At 40.9% G+C, this 19,294-nt stretch overlaps 1 protein-coding gene across 1 annotated transcript in view; it reads right to left on the bottom strand.

Moving 5' to 3' along the window:
- The window catches only part of IPO8 (importin 8), a 62,574-nt gene that overhangs the window by 2,866 nt on the left and 40,414 nt on the right, over positions 1–19,294 (bottom strand). The window contains exons 18-24 of the mRNA XM_080659148.1: positions 17,705–17,830; positions 16,743–16,840; positions 13,958–14,053; positions 11,655–11,875; positions 5,367–5,572; positions 2,159–2,362; positions 229–345 (exon numbers count right to left, since the gene is read on the bottom strand). Coding sequence (XP_080515274.1) covers positions 229–345; positions 2,159–2,362; positions 5,367–5,572; positions 11,655–11,875; positions 13,958–14,053; positions 16,743–16,840; positions 17,705–17,830 — 1,068 coding nt within the window. The remainder of the gene's footprint in view (positions 1–228; positions 346–2,158; positions 2,363–5,366; positions 5,573–11,654; positions 11,876–13,957; positions 14,054–16,742; positions 16,841–17,704; positions 17,831–19,294) is intronic.

The raw sequence follows: 19,294 nt of genomic DNA, 5'->3' as shown, positions 1-19,294 counted from the left end.
TATGTCTTACCTTTAGTTCCAAAACAGGATGAGGATACAAATGACACTACCATTAAAAGACACATATTAATGCACAGTGTTTTATACAGTTAAGATACCATGAGTTTAAAAAGACCATACAATAATAATTCCTTATTGTCCTGAAAGGCTGGCCTCTAACAATTTAGAAAGCCGATTGTAGGTGCACTCTGACCCATGCACTCTCATCTGAGAACCACACTGGCCTACCTGCCACCGTCCTCCGGTGCTCTGCCAGGGTGTACACCTCCTGCAGCGTTCTCCTCTGGTCCTCACTGAGAGGGGCCATCAGCAGCTGGTACCAGGCAGCGTCCCGATTCTGCACAGCTGGTGCATTTGGAGGGAAGGTGGTAGGTGGAGGAGGAAAAGATAAGGGAGCCCAGTGACTATTATTTCAGACCATAATGACAGATCTAATTATAATGAACTGATCGCAGACAGGGAGAGACAGGAAGTATACAGACAAACACAAGGTAATGAAACTTATCCCAACAATGGATTATTTCTGAGGACCCATTCAGTAGCCAACTATGTGAGGGCTATCAAACAACATCAAAAATCTCTGCTTTGCCTAGTTCTCTGCCTCCTTCACCATCTCCTCTTCTTCCTAGGGTTTTACCAAGTATGAATGCTCCCTAAAATCCAGATCTTGGGAAACACCTGTACCCTCTGGTTACCATTTTCCTCCAGAATTCTCAAACTACCTGCAGCTTCAGCATCAAGCCTATACCAAGAACTCAAATTTGTATCTTTAGGCAAAATCATTTCCTAAGCCTCCTGGACCTTTCCATTTGGATAACTTGCCTCAAATTCAGCACAACTGAAAACAAATTTAACATTTTACCTCCCAACCTCTCTTCACCTCCCTATTTCCAACATAATTCCATGATTCTCCTAGTCAACCACTATAAATCCCCAACATCTTTAACCATGTCCTCTCCCCACCCAATCCTCTGCTGCTTTCTTAGTCTTTCACCTACATGCTTCTTCCCATCACATACTGATCCAAAGATGACTTGAGGGGCATTTTAAAATACATATCCCAAGATCCCACCCAAGACCTAAAGGCTTCTGCTCATAATGATGCTCACCCGTGTGTGGGAGCGGCTCCCTCAGAGCATCCCTGCCCTATTCCCATCTCCACACTTATGCCCTTATTTTCCCTGTGCTTCGGAATGTCCTTCCCTGTACTCTCTACCTCTAGTTCCTGCTAAGTTTCAGCAAAACATAGAGGTGGTTTTATTTTCATTAATAGTATTTGTAGCAACACTAAATAATGCCAATATATTATATGCTAGCATTACCTTGTTGGTAATAATATTTTATACATAAGGGTGCCCACTTTAATACTGCTTTATAATAGCAAAAACACTAGAAATATTCATATGTTCATCAATGGAAATAAATTATGATACAATCATAGGAATACTATCTAGATATATAAAAGCCTAAGCAACCAGCCGACTGTTCAACCGGCCGACCAGTAGCTATGATGTGCACTGACCACCAGGGGGCAGATGCTCAACACAGGAACTGCCAAGCTGCGGTGACTTGGCAGCTGCGGTTCTCGGGTGATGCACCCGGAACCAGAGAGGAGGGAGCCAGATTCCGGGCTGTGTCACCCAAGAACCACCCTCTTGCAATCCGGGACCCCTCAGGGGATGTTGGAGAGCCGGTTTCAGCCTGATCCCCACAGGCCAGGCTGAGGGACCCCAACGGTGCACAAATCCGTGCACCAGGCCTCTAGTGTAACTATAAAACAAAAAGATCTGTATTAATAAAATTTTTTCATTATGATTTTATAATTTTCTAAATATTTTCATTGGTTTACTATTTACGTTGTATAAATTTCCCATTTACATATCCCATTTTTATACTGGGTTTTTGGTCTCATTCATTTGTAGAAGGTTTCTGTTAATTGTGGATCTTAAGCATAATATATGTATATGCTAAATATTTTCTCCCAATCTTTTATAAGTCCTTAACTGTATTTACTAGCATAGTGTCCCTTGCTGTACAAATTTGATAAATTGCTTACATAGTAAAAAAAAAAAAAAAAAGAAACCCAAAACTTCTAACAAAGGGGAATGAAGAAAGAATTTAGAAAAAAAATCTGAAGATTTAGGGAATAAAGACATACCCAGCAGAGCTTGGGTAAAAAATTGATATTCATCCACACTATTGTCAAGGTCAAGTGGAGTGCTGAATCCCTCAAGGGCAGTTTCCTCTAAGACCTCTTCATCCCAGTCGTCATCATCTTCCTCCTCTTCTTCACCTCGCCCATTCTTAGACTGCATGGCTTGCGCAGTTATATTTGCTTCCTCTTCATCACTTGAAATCTCCTCTGTGAATCCATTCATTATTGAAAAGGAATCAAAACATATAAGAACAAAATATAAAATTCCATAGAAGAAAATAAATTATAAAATGACATTCTGGAAATAGAAAAACTACCACATAATTTTACATAAAATTATAAAAATAAACCTTATCTTTATTATAGCTTGCTAAACTGAAAATGACTTTATCCTCCTCAATGAAAACCATTTCCAACTATGCCTATATCTGTGGTTCAGCTGAACATTACTAGCGTTTGGTTATGGCTGCCTCAAGTTCATTAACATAAAATACTAATTAGTTACAGATACACAAATGAACTTTTTTGTCAAAAAAGATATAAAATGAATGTGCAGTCAGTACATGTGTTTTATTTTTTTAAATCTGAAACTTTATTATGTCACCAATGGCAACGCTGCTGATGGTCCCTGAACACAACAGAGTAACACCTGTATCATTAAGAATTCAGATTTCACACCACTAGTGATTCTACAGATATGTGTAATTACCTGACTAAATTATATAATGTGTTTTAAATAACAATGCGCTCCCACTGAGAATCTCAACAATTAACTAAGTTGATTATGAATTGCTCAGAAATGTTTGAGTGAAGAGGTCATTTCTGTAATAGCAACAGAAAAATATAGAAATCTAAAGGAAAAATAAAATAGGTAGTTAGCTACATGTGGGTTGAATAGTTAGAAGATGAATTGTTTATCACCATGGACTCTATTTCTGTTTTCAGTGCTGATCTGTTCCAATCAGTTAGATCAGTATTATAAATAAGCAACAGACAGTAAATGCCAGGATTAAACTACACGGTAGTTTTAGAAATAAGGCAAGAAACCACAGTTTTGACCCCATGTATATATATGGCAAAAGTGTAATTACAAAGACAGCAAGAAATACTTTTGCCAGTTAATCATTCTATACTTTAGTAAGAAATTCAACAAGAAAGTCTGGAGTATTGCAGAAAAATTTCCCTCAAGTCATATCAATTATATGCCAATAAAAAGTGAGCAATACAAGAAATTAGAAAGAGAGCATCATAACATAGTAAAAAAAATCTATAATTGTTGGCATATACTTAGCTGGAAAAAAAAAAAAACTTCTAGTAGAGGAACATTACTGCAAAAGAAGTTCCATAGAATTTAGCATCAAAAATAAAATTGTATATTTTCCATAAAATTTTTTGTTTTTAACCAGAAGAGAAAAAACTCCATTTGGAGTTGGATAATATTACTTCCTGGGCCCTTGCAAGAAGTCTTGCAAAAACATTAACTAAAATAAAGACCTAATATTCTTTTTCTTTTTTGTTGTTGTTAATCCTCACCAGAGGTTATCTTTTCCATTAATTTTTAGAGAGAGTGGAAGAGAAAAAGAGATAGGGAGAGAGAGAAAGAGAAATATCATACATCAATTGGTTGCCTCCCACACACACTCTGACCAGGGCCAGGAATTGAACCTGAAACCAAATATGTCCCTTAAATCGAACCCAAAACCCTTCCATCCAAGGGCCAGTGCTCTAACTATTGAGCATCAAACAGGGCAAGATGTAATTTTCTTGACTTAACAATCTTATTCTGACTCAAGTAAGTAAATCACCTTCATTTATGTACTTTATTCTAAATATTAGAAGTCCGATGCACGAAATTTGTGCAAGGGACTCGGCCCTGGCAGCCACAGCGGCTTGCCTTGGCCCTTGCAGCTGTAGCTGCAGTGGCTTGCCTCAACCCTCACAGCCCCTTCTGGAAGGTCATTTGGCTGTCTGGCCTAATTAGCATATTATGCTTTTATTATTATAGATATAACTAGTGGCCTGGTGCACGAAATTCGTGCACGGGGGGGGGGGGGAAGGGGGCGGTATTCCTCAGCCCGCCTGCACCCTCTCCAATCTGGGACCCCTTGAAGGATGTCCTACTGCCGGTTTATAGGGATCGGGCCTAAACTGATAGTCGGACATCCCTCTCACAAACCGGGACTGCTGGCTCCAGCCACTCACCTGCCTGCCTGCCTGCCTGATTGCCCCTAACCACTCTGCCTGCCGGCCTGCTCACTCCCAACTGCCCACTCCCCACTGTCCTGATCACCTCCAACTGACCCCCACTGATGGCCTGCTCACTCCCAACTGCCCCCCCTGCTATTCTGCTTACCCCCAACGGCCCCTGCTGTCCCATCCTGGCCTAATCACCCTCTGGCAACCCAAGGTCCCAGCCCCTCCTTTTTTTCTTTTTTTTTTTCTTTTCAGTACCTCCTTAAGTGTGCTGGAAGCAAGTATCTAGGATTTATTTATCTTCTATAATTAAAACTTTGTAGCCTTGAGTGGAGGCCAGGGCCAGCCAGGGCAGGCGGGAAGCTTGGCTTCCTCCATTGCCAGGGCAACCCAAGCCTCCTGCTTGCTCCAGCTCCGTGGCCGGCCGCCATCTTGGTTGGGTTAATTTGCATACTCACTCCTGATTGGCTGGTGGGCGTGGCTTGTGGGTGTAGCAGAGTGATGGTTAATTTGCATGTTTCTCTTTTATTAGTGTAGATATGTAAATCACAAATCTCTCCCAATTATAATTTTTGATGATGAGTTACCTAAGAGTCATTTTTCAAAAACCAGGCACTATGCATGAATCTGCTGTACTGACACTTCTAAGTCTAATAGTTCATTTAACTCATAACTGCTGCCTTCACTGAGACTATTGGGATGGATAAATAAATAAATAAATAAATAAATAAATACTGGGTTAACTTATTGTCAAGATCATTTAAGCCTGTTATAAATGTATTTCCCAGGGTGTAACAACATTCACAAGGCTCAATAATAAATCATGTGTCAAAAGTGAACAAATATAAATTTATATCACATGATATAATTAAGTCAACCAAACCCAAACTATCTGTTAAATGTGCAATAGGCCAAAGAATATAAATCTGTTTAATAACTTAAAGAGACTAAGATTCAAAGAAAATGCATGCTCAAACAAAATTCAATTCTAGCATTCACTGCAATTAGAAGACTTTACCATTTTCTTCCATATCAGTTTTCTTTGCTTTTAAGCGATCTCCTTGGTTTCCCAGTTGTCTGGTAGCACAGACTTGCTTCAGGCCAAGGAAAAGGAAGAGAACTGAGGGCACAATCTGTGCCACCACAGCATCTACTGCAGGAGGTCGATTCTGCAATTCCAAGAGGATACTCAGTCCTATTATACACATCTTCCGGTCATGATGCCTACAAATTATGAAGGAAAAATAAATGTGCATGTGAGGAATGAGGACAAATTCTGAAGAAATTAAAAAAGGAATGTCCAAGGTGTACTATAAGGTGCATTCACTGAAATTATATAGAGATATCCCCCAATTTATATTCTATGAAATCCTATGTAAGTTAAGATTTGTAAACCAATTATCATCAAAGATCTATGGGAGTCAGAAATTCATATAGTGGATCTTACTGTACTATCAATTTATGATTATTATAAACTAGAGGCCCAGTGCACGAAATTTGTGCATGGGGGGGGGGTGTCCCTCAGCCCAGCCTGCACCCTCTCCAATCTGGAACCCCTCTCACAATCCAGGACTGCTGGCTCCCAACCACTCCCCTGCCAGCCTGATTGACGCCTAACTGCTCCCCTGCTGGCCCGATTGCACCTAACTGCCCTCCCCTGCCAGCCTGGTCACCTCTAACTGCCCTCCCTTGCAGGCCTGTTCGCCCCTAAGTGCCCTCCCCTGCCGGCCTGGTCGCTCCCAACTTCCCTCCCCTGCTGGCCCGGTCACCCCTAACTGCCCTCCCCTACAGGCCTGGTCTCCCCTAACTGCCCTCCCCTGCCAACCTGGTCGCCCCCAACTGCCATCCCCTGCTGGCCCAGTCACCCCTAACTGCCCTCCCTTGCAGGCCTGGTCCCCCCACAACTGCCCTCCCCTGCTGGCCCGGTCACCCCCAACTAACCTCCCCTGCAGGCCTGGTTCCCCCCAACTACCCTCCCCTGCAGGCCTGGTTCCCCCCAACTGCCCTCCCTGAAGGCCTGGTCACCCCTAACTGCCCTCCCCTGCTGGCCTAGTCACCCCCAACTGCCCTCCTCTGCCAGACCGGTCACCCCCAACTGCCCTCTCTGCCGGCCTGGTCCCCCCAACTGCCCTCCCCTGCTGGCCTGATCGCCCACAACTGCCCTCCCCTGCCGGCCATCTTGTGGCAGCCATCTTGTGTCCACATGGGGGCGGCCATCTTGTGTGTTGGAGTGACGGTCAATTTGCATATTACCTCTTTATTATATAGGATGCTATATCAGAGCCTTGGTATAAGTTTTATTAAAGCAGGAATACCTATATTTGACAGCATAAAATTCCTATCCCATGAGAAAAATGGAAGAGTTCCTTAAAACTTTGTCTTTATTATATTGGTCTTTTTGGCAGATACACTCTACACTAATCCCAGGCGCCAAAACTTATTTCAAAAACTCAGTATCTAATACGCTGAACTTAACATCTGTAAGTAATTAAATTAAATATTTTCTGCTATAAAGGAAGACAAGGAAAATTTAATTATGAAGGAAAGAAATTTGACCAATATACTTTACATACATTTTTCTACTAAATGTTTCCTCTAAATTGTTTGAAACTAAAAATATTAAGAATAAAAAGACTACTATCTATATGTATATGAAACCCTAATATGCAAATTGACCAAACGGCTGAACAACCAGTCGCTATGACGTGCGCTGACCACCAGGGGGTGCACATGGAACACAGAAGGCATCGGCAGCAGGAGGCAGAGTGTGGAACATGGCAGGCATAGGCCATGGCAGGATGGTAGAGCAGGTGAGTGGGGGTGCCAGACCAAGGTGGGGCGCCGGTCGTTGTCATTGGGGCAAGCCTCTGGTGGTTACTGAAAATTCTTTCCTCCTGCAAACCATGGTCCCTCTGGGCATTCACACCTGCTGCTGGCACGGCCCCACTCGTACCTGCTGCCAGTGCTGGAGCCACCGCTCACACCTGCTGCTGGCACCTGGCGCTAGCCCCGATTGCTTGGCACTGTCAGTGGATGCGAGTGGCGCTGCCAGCCCCTATCGCCCCTCAGGGCTTCTCCACCTCTCCCTGCTCCTGAGGGGTGATTGGGGCCAGCAATCACCTCTCACACCCGCTGCCGGCTCTGGAGATGCCGCTCGCACCCACTGCCAGCACCAGCCCCACTCACACCCACAGCCAGTGCTGTGGCTCACCCCTGCTGCGGGTGCCCGGTGCCGATCCCAATCACTCAGCGCCATCAGTGGGTGCGAGCGGGAGCTGCCAGCCCCAATCGCCCTGTCAGCCCCAACCCTCCGCTCTTTCCACCTCCCCCTGCTCCTGAGGGGCGATAGGGGCAGCAGCCACTGCTCACACCCACTGACAGCACCGGCCCCACTCACACCCGCTGCTGGCGCCGGCCCCAATCGCTCCACGCCATCAGCAGGTGCAAGCAGGGCCGGCACCGTCAGCACGTGGGAGCAGCGGCGACGGGAGCAGGGCTGCCAGCAGAGAGAGGACCAGGGGCCGTGGCCAGAGGGGCCAGGAGGGGGTGCGGAGGATGGACTGAGACCCGCCCCTTTGCCCACCACAGCCTCGCGGCCCACAGTTCCTTTCAAGGTGCATGAATTCGTGCACTGGGTCCCTAGTATGGCATAACATTTAAAACTCTGGCATGAACAAAAAATTCATTTGCAGTTATTCAATTTGTTTAAAATGAGGATAATATACAACAAACCCAATGATGAATATATTTCAAGCTTCTGTTATTCTTCATTATTTGCATTGCTTAATTCATTCAAGTTACTACTGCCAAAGCAGTATGCTCCAACAGGAACATACTTCCCTGAGGGCTTTCTCACCATGTAGCCCTAACTAGTAGTGCATACCAGGTGTCAAGGGGATCACAGCAGGAAAGACGATTATCAAGTGGGGCTCTAAAGATTGTGGTTAGGGGCAATCTAAGGAAGCACAATCCAAGCGTGCCCAGCCCATGCAATAGCTGAGCCAGCCTTTCTATCTTTGGAAAACTGCTTATAGATGCTAATAAAGAGACAAGAGTACCACCTGCATCATTGTGAATGACCAAATCCCTACGCTCTAAACCAGGGGTGGGCAAACTTTTTGACTCGAGGGCCACAATGAGTTCTTAAACTGGACCGGAGGGCCGGAACAAAAGCATGGATGGAGTGTTTGTGTGAACTAATATAAATTCAAAGTAAACATCATTACATAAAAGGGTACGGTCTTTTTTTTTTAATTTCAATAGTTTTATTCATTTCAAACATTTTAACAAGGAGAATGTAAACACTAATTATTATAATTTGAAACTTCAAGAAATGGAGGAATCATAGCACAATAACATACCTTATATTGAAGATGGCAAAGGCAAAATAAAATTGCCTAACAAAGGAAAGGTACAAAAGCCTTTCAAATTAAACTTAAATATAATAAAATAATTTAAAACTAAAACAAATAGAAAAGAACAAAATGTGTAAACAGTAAATTAAACATTTTCTTTAGTGCAACTTCCAAATTATGCCCGGGACATAGATGTAGATGGCAATGTAGACTGGGTTGAAAGGTTTTTGGTCTTTAAAACATAAACTTCAGTGGGAACAGTGTTGCTGGTCTCCTTTTTAGCTAATGCTCTGATACTGTGCTCTCCAGGGGCGTGTCTCCCTACATCACCACGATCACGTGTCTACGCATTCCCAGGGTGATGTCGGGGGACGCGTCCGCGGGCATTACAAGGAGCCTCTGGAAGATTGAGAGGTTGTTCCTTCTACTGAATGGGCGGATATAAACCCGCCCACTCAGAAGAAGGAGTTGCGGCCGTGTTTCCCGACATTGCCATGTTAACACTGCTGCTGGTGAAGGAGCGGAGGGGAGAGCAAGAGAACCCTCCCCGCCGAAACCGGTTTGGCTCAGTGGATAGAGCGTCGGCCTGCGGATTGAAGGGTCCCAGGTTCGATTCCGGTCAAGGGCACGTACATTGGTTGCGGGCACATCCCCAGCGGGAGGTGTGCAGGAGGCAGCTGATCGATGTTTCTCTCTCATCGATGTTTCTAGCTCTCTATCCCTCTCCCTTCCTCTCTATAAAATATCAATAAAATATATTAAAAAAAAAAAAAAAAAGAGAACCCTCCGCTCTTTCGGCTCCGCAGGCCGGATAGAACAGCCGAACGGGCCGGATCTGGCCCGCGGGCCGTAGTTTGCCCACGGCTGCTCTAAACCTTTGTCAGAGATGACTTGAAGCACAATTTCTTTTTAAAGTATATTCGTCTCTTCTAGGATTTAATAAGAAATCTAAAGCAGGGCCACATTCCAGTTTCCTACAAAAATGAATAACTGGAATAAACACAGCAGTTTATAAAGATGTTCTACCATCATAATTTGGGCCTCCGTTATTTCCCCACCACTTCGCAGTCTCCCAATTATTTCTCTTGCCGGAAGTCTTTGCCCACCAGCACATTTTTCCAAATGATGTCTTACAAAGCTTAAAAAGAACATTCGTTATTTCTAATGCTTTAAACAAATTAGCTCCAATTCTAGCATAACACGGTCACTACTATGTGTTGGGTCACTGGAGGTGGGCATATAACTACTTTGGAATCTGACTTTTCCTGTCAGAAAACTAGTCAAGTGCTCCACGTCCTATCTAATAAAAGAGTAATATGCAAATTGACCATACCTCTGCTACACCCACAAACCACGCCCACCAGCCAATCAGGAGTGAGTATGCAAATTAACCCAACCAAGATGGCTGCAGCCACAGAAGGAGCAGGAGGCTTGGGTTTCTCCAGCAATGGAGGAAGCCAAGCTTTCCACACACCCTGGCCGGCCCTGGACTCCACTCAAGGCTACAAAGTTTCAATTATAGAAGATAAATAAATCCCAACAAAAATGGCAGCAGCCACGGAGCTGGAGAGAGCAGGAGGCTTGAGTTGTCCCCAGCAATGGAGGAAGCCAAGCTTCCGCACACCCTAGCCTGCCTTGGCCTCTGCTCAAGGCTACAAAGTTTCAATTGTAGAAGATAAATAAATCCCAGATACCAGGCCTCTGTTTGGGTCACTGGGGGGCATGGCCGGCCTGCAAACCACCACAGGCCCCTCGCCCAGGCCACCCCATGCCCCAAGGGAACCCCCACACTGATCCGGGACACCCTTCAGGGCAAACCAGCTGGCCCCCACCCATGCACCAGGCCTCTATCCTATCTAATAAAAGAGTAATATGCAAATTGACCATCACTCCAACACACAAGATGGCTGCCCCCATGTGGTCAAAGATGGCTGCCACCATGTGGACACAAGATGGCCACCACAAGATGGCCAGCAGGGGAGGGCAGTTGGGAGGGACCAGGCCTGCAAGGGAGGGCAGTTGGGGGTGATCAAGCCTGCAGGGGAGGGCAGTTAGGGGTGACCAGGCCGGCAGAGGAGGGAAGTTGGGGGCGACCGGGCCTGCAGGGAAGGGCAGTTGCGGGGGACCAGGCCTGCAGGGGAGAGCAGTTAGGGGTGATCAGGCCTGCAGGGGAGGGCAGTTAGGGGCAAACAGGCTGGCAGGGGAGCAGTTAGGCATCAATCAGGCTGGCAGGGGAGTGGTTAGGGGGAGATCAGGCTGGCAGGGGAGTGGTTAGGGGGTGATCAGGCTGGCAGGCAGAAGCGGTTAGGGGCAATCAGGAAGGCAAGCAGGCAAGCAGTTGAGAGCCAGCAGTCCTGGATTGTGAGAGGGATATCTCTCGAGGGGTCCCAGATTGGAGAGGGTGCAGGCTGGGCTGAGGGACACACACACACCCCGTGCACAAATTTCATGCACCAGGCCTCTAGTAAGTACAGACTCTCCTACCAGGGCAGCACCTGGCCTACAACTAGCAATCCTGACTTCACCTTGGAGAACAGGCTCCCTGGAGATCTGCAAGGTGTTCAATATCCCAAGACACTGCAAGGTGTTCAATATCCCAGACTGGTAACTTCTTTAACACTTGACTCCATTGATAATGTTTTTACCCACAGACATTTAATAGTCATGGAATAAGGATGAACACTTAATTTTTGTTACGTGGAGATATAACAATATACACAAGTCAAAAACAAGTAGGGAAGAGCTATACCTAATTTTCAAAGCCAGTATTCTATCCACTAGATTATACTGGTGAAACACATTCCTAACTCTCTAAAAATTAAATATGTCAACAATACACTAAAAATTCTTAAGATATGAACATTATCTCTATATATAATATTATGTGTACATTTTAAAAATTCAACTTTCCAGAAACAGAAATGCAGTATAAAATTAAGAAAACACCTTACCCAAGAAAACAATCTGTATCATTCATCCACTGATTTATAAACTGTACAGTTATAGGTCCAGGGTTGTGAGGCAACTGAATTCTCTCTAGGGTATGTAGCAGCAAATCAGGGTTGTAGTACAAAGCAGCAATCGCAACCTGAAGACACATAGTCCGGAGCTCACTGGTTTTGACGCCTCGGGTTAATCTCTCCAAAACAAGCTGAACAAAGAGTGGAATGCACTAGAGGAAAAACACAAAAAGAGAATCAACATACACAAAGAAACCAAGTAACTTTTATAGAAAGCTGAATATTGGTTAAAAAAAAAAAAAAAGTATAATCAATAAATAAGATACCCTTAATGGCAATAAAACCTTTCCTTATTTAAATCATTTTGAGAGATACTTAATTTATATTCTCAAAAAAAAACACACAAAAAACAGTGATGAAAGGGCCAAAGAGAGACGCTAGAGCAGTGCCAGAAGTCTTCTTCCCTTTTCAGGGCAGAGTCCAGTTAGCTGGAGACTGTCCTAAAGAGTCCACACCCAAGTCGTGGCAGTAATCCAAATGCACTCAGCCTTCCATGTTTAAGGTAAAATGACTATGGTAATAAACCAGATTGGGGAGATAAGTGAATAGGGCTGAGAATAAGCATTATGTGATTAGAATTTCTCTTGAGAAAGAAAATTCCTATTCATATAAGTAAAAGAAAAAGACTAAAGAAAAACAGGGTGGACTTGGTACAATAAAGCAAAATCATCTGACCCCAATTCAAAAATGCATATTGATGAACTAATTTTATTAGAAATATTTGCCAATCATTATTTTCGATAACAATGGATGGACTGAAATCATTTGTGTAATATAAAATTCTGAGGTTTTAAAATAAGCTCATTTTAAAAGCAAATTTTAAAAATCAAAGTTTCAGAGGAGGATGGATGAACAGGCAGAACAGAGGAATTTTAGGGCAGCGAAACTACTGTATATGCTACTATAAGGATGGATATATGTCATTATAAATTTGTCCAAACTCTAGAACGTACATCAAGAGTGAACCTTCAAAGACCTTGTATGTGTATATGCATAACCCATGGACACAGACAATAGAGTGCTAAAGGCCTGGGGTGGGAGTGGGGATGGAGGGGGTCAATGGGGGGAAAAAGGAACATATGTAATACTTTCAACAATAAAGAATTATTAAAAAAAAAAAAAAAAAAAAAAGAGTGAACCCTAATGTAAACTATGGACTTTGAGTGATTATGATGTGTCAATGCAGGTTCATCAATTGCAACATGCTTGCACTAGCCAGTTTGGCTCAGTGGATAGAGCATCAGCCTATGGACTGAAGCATCCAGGATTCAATTACAGTCAAGGGCACATGCCCAGGTTGGGGGCTCGATACCCAGTGGGGGGCATGCAGGAGGCAGCCGATCAATGATTCTCTCTAATAATTGATGTTTCTATCTCTCTCCCTCTCCCTTCTTCTCTGAAATATATATAAAGCCAAGGCTTAAAAAAAGAATTATACTAAGAGAGAGAAGTCATTCACAAAGGACCACATGCGATTTCATTTATGTGAAAGGTCTAGAATAGGCAAATCAATACACATTCAATAGGTAAATTGTATGGTATGTGAATTTTATCTCAATAAAGGTGTTATAAAAAGTTACAGGCCTGCCCTAACTGGTTTGGCTCAGTGGATAGAGCATCGGCCTGCAGACTGAAAGGTCCCAAGTTCGATTCCAGTCAAGGGCATGTACCTTGGTTGCGGGCACATCCCCAGTAGGAGGTGTGCAGGAGGCAGCTGATCGATGTTGCTAACTCTCTCTTTCCCTTCCTCTCTGTAAAAAATCAATAAAATATATTTTTAAAAAAGTTACAGGCCTGAAAGAAGAGATGACTCCATAGTTTTACCTAAACACTTTTCTCAGTAATTGATTATTACACCACAATAGCGTCAAAAATTAATCTTGTTCAAAATTTATAATACTTTTTAAAATCAGTAAACAAAAAACTTTTCTTTTTACACAGTATCTTCATTTCTGTTTTAAAAAATAATCTGGGAATACTACAATAACACACACAGAAACAGGAAAAGTTTCAAATCTCTGAGAATCCAATTGTATAGCATTTACACATTTATCTCCTTTATGATTTGCTTGATAGCCCCTTAAATTACTACATATTTTTCTGTGTATCTCCTTCTAAGCAAAATACAAGATAAAATTTCCAAAATTCTTAAATTTTCATCATAATGTAAATAAGTCAATCGGAAATGTAAATTTTAAATGTAAACATCAAGAGGCTTTCCACACATATATTACCTGATCGATTCCCCTTCCTTTGCACTGAAGAATGATGACTTCAAGCAGTTTGGCTGCATGGCATTCTGCATCTTCTCCTGCATCTCCATATAGTACCTGCCGCAATTACAATTAGCTCAGCTTCATCGAGTCCACATGAAGCAAATAGCCCATACAAATTCAGCCATTAAACTCATAGCTTTGCTTGCTTTTTAAGTTTACTTTGTCAACTCAAAAAGTAAAGGTTAACGTCCATCTGCCTTCTTTATCTACTCTAATTCTGCATGGGAGTAAAAATTCACTTACTTAACTTCGGATTAATAAAGTGGGATGTATGAGTTAATTATCTAGATAAATGAAGCTTCTCTTTAAAGGCACTAAAACAGTAAAATAATTTTTAAAAATACCTTCCTAATTTTAAACAATAAAACCCTGAATTTTTCCAAACTTTTTGAATTCTTGTCCATATGCACCCATTTTTTTCATAATAATCATCATAATTCAATATTGTATACTTTTAAAGGTTTCCTGAAGAGAATTTGTAGAGGCATGCTTATGTTAGAAATTAAAAAAGATGGAAAAATTAATGAGTTCAAACACAACACATAAAAAACAAACCTAACCCAAAGAATAAAGTTGACACAGAAATTAAATATATAGACAAAAAGAGATAACAGATTCATTGAAAAAAGATTTAATTAGACAATTTTTACTTTTAAAAATTATTTTTAAAAAGCAAAGAAAACCAAATAATAAAATATTAGGAATGAAAGATATAAATACAAATAAAGGAGAGTTTAAAAGTAAGAGAATAGTATGGGAATAGTATGGGAATAGTATCTTTATTCCTTTAATATTTGAAAATTTAGATGAACTGGATAATTTCCTGGACAAATACAATTTAAGAAAACTGAATTAAAAGGAAATTCCAGGTAAAAACAACAGATTGAATACTTCCATTTAATTTTATTCCTTCCCAAAAGGCCATTAAAATGATAATAAAGAAATTTTAGAGGCATACATTCATAAAGATGGAGAAAAAGAAGAAAGAGACAGCTATAAAATTTTGGAAGCTAGAAAACAGATGGAACAGTAAATTGAATAGTAAGCAGGTAACTGCCAAAGCCAAGAATCAACTCTATTTACATAAATCTAAAATTCCACCGCTAGGGCAATATGTTTAAGATTTAGATTCTAAATGTGAATGGGCTCTGGAATCAGAAGACCTGGGTTTAAATTACAGATCTGCCACTAAGTAGCTGTGTTTTGGAAAAAGCTACTTAACCTCTCTCTGTCTTACTGTTCCCATCTGTAAAAGGAGGATGATAATATATATACCGCATGGAGCTGTATGATACAGAAAGAAAGAAAAAAATCACTCCTTTTTCCCAAAATTGCATTTACTTGGGTTTTTTTGTTGGTTGGTTTTGTTTTCTTGCTCCCACTCCCTCAAAAGGAGAAAAAACAAAATATATTTCAGTGACTTAAAAATTAAATTAAGTCCAGCTCTGGAACCAGACTTCCTGGGAACAAATCTGGCTGCAGCACACTGTGACTTAGGACAGTTTACTAAACTTCAGGCACAGTGCAAGAAATTGTGGTCCGGTCTCCTCTTTGACAAAAAAGTGATGCCTTCCTCATAATGTTGTAAAGATTAAATAAATTTATAATTATAAAGTGCTTAGGAAATACCTGGTATACAGTAAGAGTTCAATAAGTATTAATTATTATTAAATCCAAGAATATGAAACATTTTCACTACTTGGCAAGTATAAGTACATCATTGTGAATATCACTTTTATTCTACCTGCTATATTACTAATGGAACATGTAGAACTGTTATGTTTTCTACTTGTTGCTTTCTCTTCCTCTTTTCCTCACTAGCAGCTGTTTCTGTAACTTAAGAAAAATTGAAGAATGCCAAGTGCTTATGATTTATCAACTGGACTATTAGCCTAAAGGCATCTTTAAAAATCATGATTCTATTCCTTCAGTTCTCATATGCAATGAAACTTAGTGACTTCCCCATATCTCCCAGACTCTTTTTAGCTGAATGAGACCTAAATCAGATACTGATTATTGGTTCAGCACTCTTAGCAGATCCCGAAACACATCCTGTCCAGTGAGGAAAATAGATTATACACAGTATTTTACTCCCAACTCCAAGGCCAAACTTTTAGGTCTGGCTATTTGAGTTTTATAAACTCTGCCAACTATATGCAATACAGTTTTATATTTATGCATATACATATATTCTACTATGGAAGGAAAACATTATTTAGCCATTAATGATTCCAGATATAACTAATAGAAGGCCAAATCTAACCTGTGACAAAGATAACACAGTAGACAATCATGTTAGTGCACAAATATAACAGTTACTATTATGTAGCTTATAAATTATCCTGGACTGACCTAAATGATGCTGTTTTTCCAACAATTTCAATCTTTTGTCTTACGTCCTACATCCAGTGACTTCCAATATATACATTCAATTAAAAGAAAAATCAATGAGAACAAACTGGGTGGTTATTTTCCTAGCATGTTTATTTAACCAGGTAGCAAGTTTGCAATTTTGAAAGAAAAATCAAAACACAAAGAAAATCATTTACCTCTGAACATTATAAAGTACACAGCTAGAAAAGTGGCAAACATTCTTCAGCACAACACACAATATGAAATTTTCAAATTACAATTCCAACCTCCATTTAAAAAAACAAAATGACAAATACATGTCGATGAAGGCAATACAGAAGAACTAAATGTATAAGAAACAAATTGAAAGAGTCAACACTACACCACTTACCTTTCTACACATGGTGAAAAGTATTTCTAAGTGCTTTGGATTTGACAGTAAAGTATTTGTATCTATTGTCACATAATTATGCAGGAGTGGCATCATGTCTGGAAAAAATTCAAAATCCCCGTAAGACTTGACTAATAGAAGTAGAAGTAAATTATTCCCCCTGAAACCACATTTCTGTTGCACACACACATTACTATCCTCCCTTGCAACTACAAGACTAGAAACAAAAGTGATAAATCTACCCTGTTTATAGATGAGGAAAATATGGATCAAAAAGATTAAATTGCTCATCATTTGATGTAGTGATTGTTCTAAATATTCTTCTTCTCCACAGCACTCATCACCATCTGACATTCTACACACTTTCTTCCCTGTCTGTGCATTTCCATGCCTTCCCTTCTCCCCATACTAGAATGAAAACATCAAAAAAGCAAGGGTGCCCTGCTTGGTGTGGCTGAGTTTGTTGGATGTCCTCCCATGCACTGAAAGGTTGCCGGTGTGATTCCTGGTGCGGGCACAGGCCCGGGTTGCAGGCTCAATCCCCAGTACAGGGCATGCAGGAGGCAGCCAATCCGTGTTCCCCTCTCACATGGATGTTTCTCTTGCTCCCTCTCTCAAATATATATTTTTAAAAAGCAAAGGCTATTTTGTTCACTGCTGTATTACTGAGCTTAGAACAGTGCTTGGAATATACAGTATTCAGAAAATATTAATTGAATTAATGTACAGAAAATACTCTCTGATCGCAAACTAATTTAAGATACATAGGAAACACAGGCTCCCTCCCATTGCCTATATCCCTGAAGCTGAAAATCACTGCTACAACAGCCCAACCTCGACAGGGAAATAAGAATAATTATTTTCTGGTTGGTACTGAAATCACCTATGTCTTTATTTCAAGTATTAAAGGAAATAATATCTAGACACAGAAAAGCAAAAATGTTACATGGTTAAAACCATACCTGTAAAATATTCAAAACAATCCTGCTGAAAAACCTCATATAATATAGCTAGAAGCTGCCACATTTGAGGGGAAATACCACGGCAGGTTAAACTATATGCCAGGGAAAGAATTTCTTCATAGAATTCTGGAAAGAAAAAAATATCTAGTCAGAATGCATAGTTTCACAGTGCTTGTGTTCCATAAGCCATATTTCATTTAATAACAAAGCCATTCACACAGCTTTTATTACAGTATATTATTATAATTGTCCTGTTTTATTATTGTTGTTGTTAATCTCTTCTGTGCCTAATTTATAAACTAAACTTTATCATCAGTGTGCATGTATAGAAAAAAACAGTTATATTTATATATATATGGTTGGTATTATCCACGGTTTCAGGTGTCCATGAGGGTCTTAGAACATATCCCCCGAGGATAAGGGGGATCTATAGTAATATCCTTATTCACCTAATCTTTATACAAATTGATACTTTGCTATAAAAGTTGACCATGGGGGCAATAAGATGTTAAATTAGACTCTTCTCATGTCACATAAATCATTGTGTTTATTAGTGTAACACTTTAAGAATTCCTTTTGTTTTGTAATAGCCAGGGCTTGAAAATTAGTCACCTAATTTCCTGCAATTACTAGTGACTACTCTTTCTGGCTACTAGATTATGTTACCTGTTTTGCATTTGTTCTAGTAAGAAAGTAAAGAAAGGCACTTGTATCCAGAGATCCTATTAACAAAAAAAAACCTCTAATTACTATTTCACCTGCATGAGAATCACTTGGAATAATCAATAAAAATGCAGATTCCTGGGCACTGCCTCAAACTAAGAATCAGAACCTCTGGGATACAATCCAGGAATCTTCACGTTAACTAGCTCCTTAGTGGTTCTTACGCATACCAAAGTTTAACAACTACTGCTCTAGCCTAGCCAGTTTGGCTCAGTGGATAGAGCATCGGCCTGTGGACTGAAGGGTTCGATTCCCGTCAACGACATGTACCTTGGTTGCAGGCTCCCAGCTCTGGTCATGGGCATACAGGAGGTAACCAATCGATGTGTCTCTCTCACAATGGTGTTTCTCTCTGTCTTCCTCTCCTTCCCACTTTCTCTAAACACAATCAATGGAAAAAAATATCCTCAGGTGAGGATTAAAAAAAAAAAAAGAACTGCTTTACAGTAATGACTTCAAAAATAAGGATGATATGCCCTAGGCCCGTGGTCGGCAAACTGCGGCTCGCGAGCCACATGCGGCTCTCTGGCCCCTTGAGTGTGGCTCTTCCACAAAATACCACGGCCTGGGCGAGTCTATTTTGAAGAAGTGGCGTTAGAAGAAGTTTAAGTTTAAAAAATTTGGCTCGCAAAAGAAATTTCAATCGTTGTACTGTTGATATTTGGTTCTGTTGACTAATGAGTTTGCCAACCACTGCCCTAGGCAGTGTGCAAGATAATCTACTAGATGGAAGAAGAATGTATTAGAATACTTTTAATCTTATCCTTTCGCATTTCTATTTTTATGTATGTAAATATATTCATATATATTAGAAGTGTATGCTCAATTCTCACTGATTTTTACTAAGTAATAAAAAGTTTGGGGACA

Source organism: Plecotus auritus (genome assembly GCF_963455305.1).
Source record: "Plecotus auritus genome assembly, chromosome: 3".
Taxonomy (NCBI): domain Eukaryota; kingdom Metazoa; phylum Chordata; class Mammalia; order Chiroptera; family Vespertilionidae; genus Plecotus; species Plecotus auritus.
Note: the sequence above shows the minus strand (reverse complement) of the source record. Positions and strands in the feature narration are given on the sequence as shown.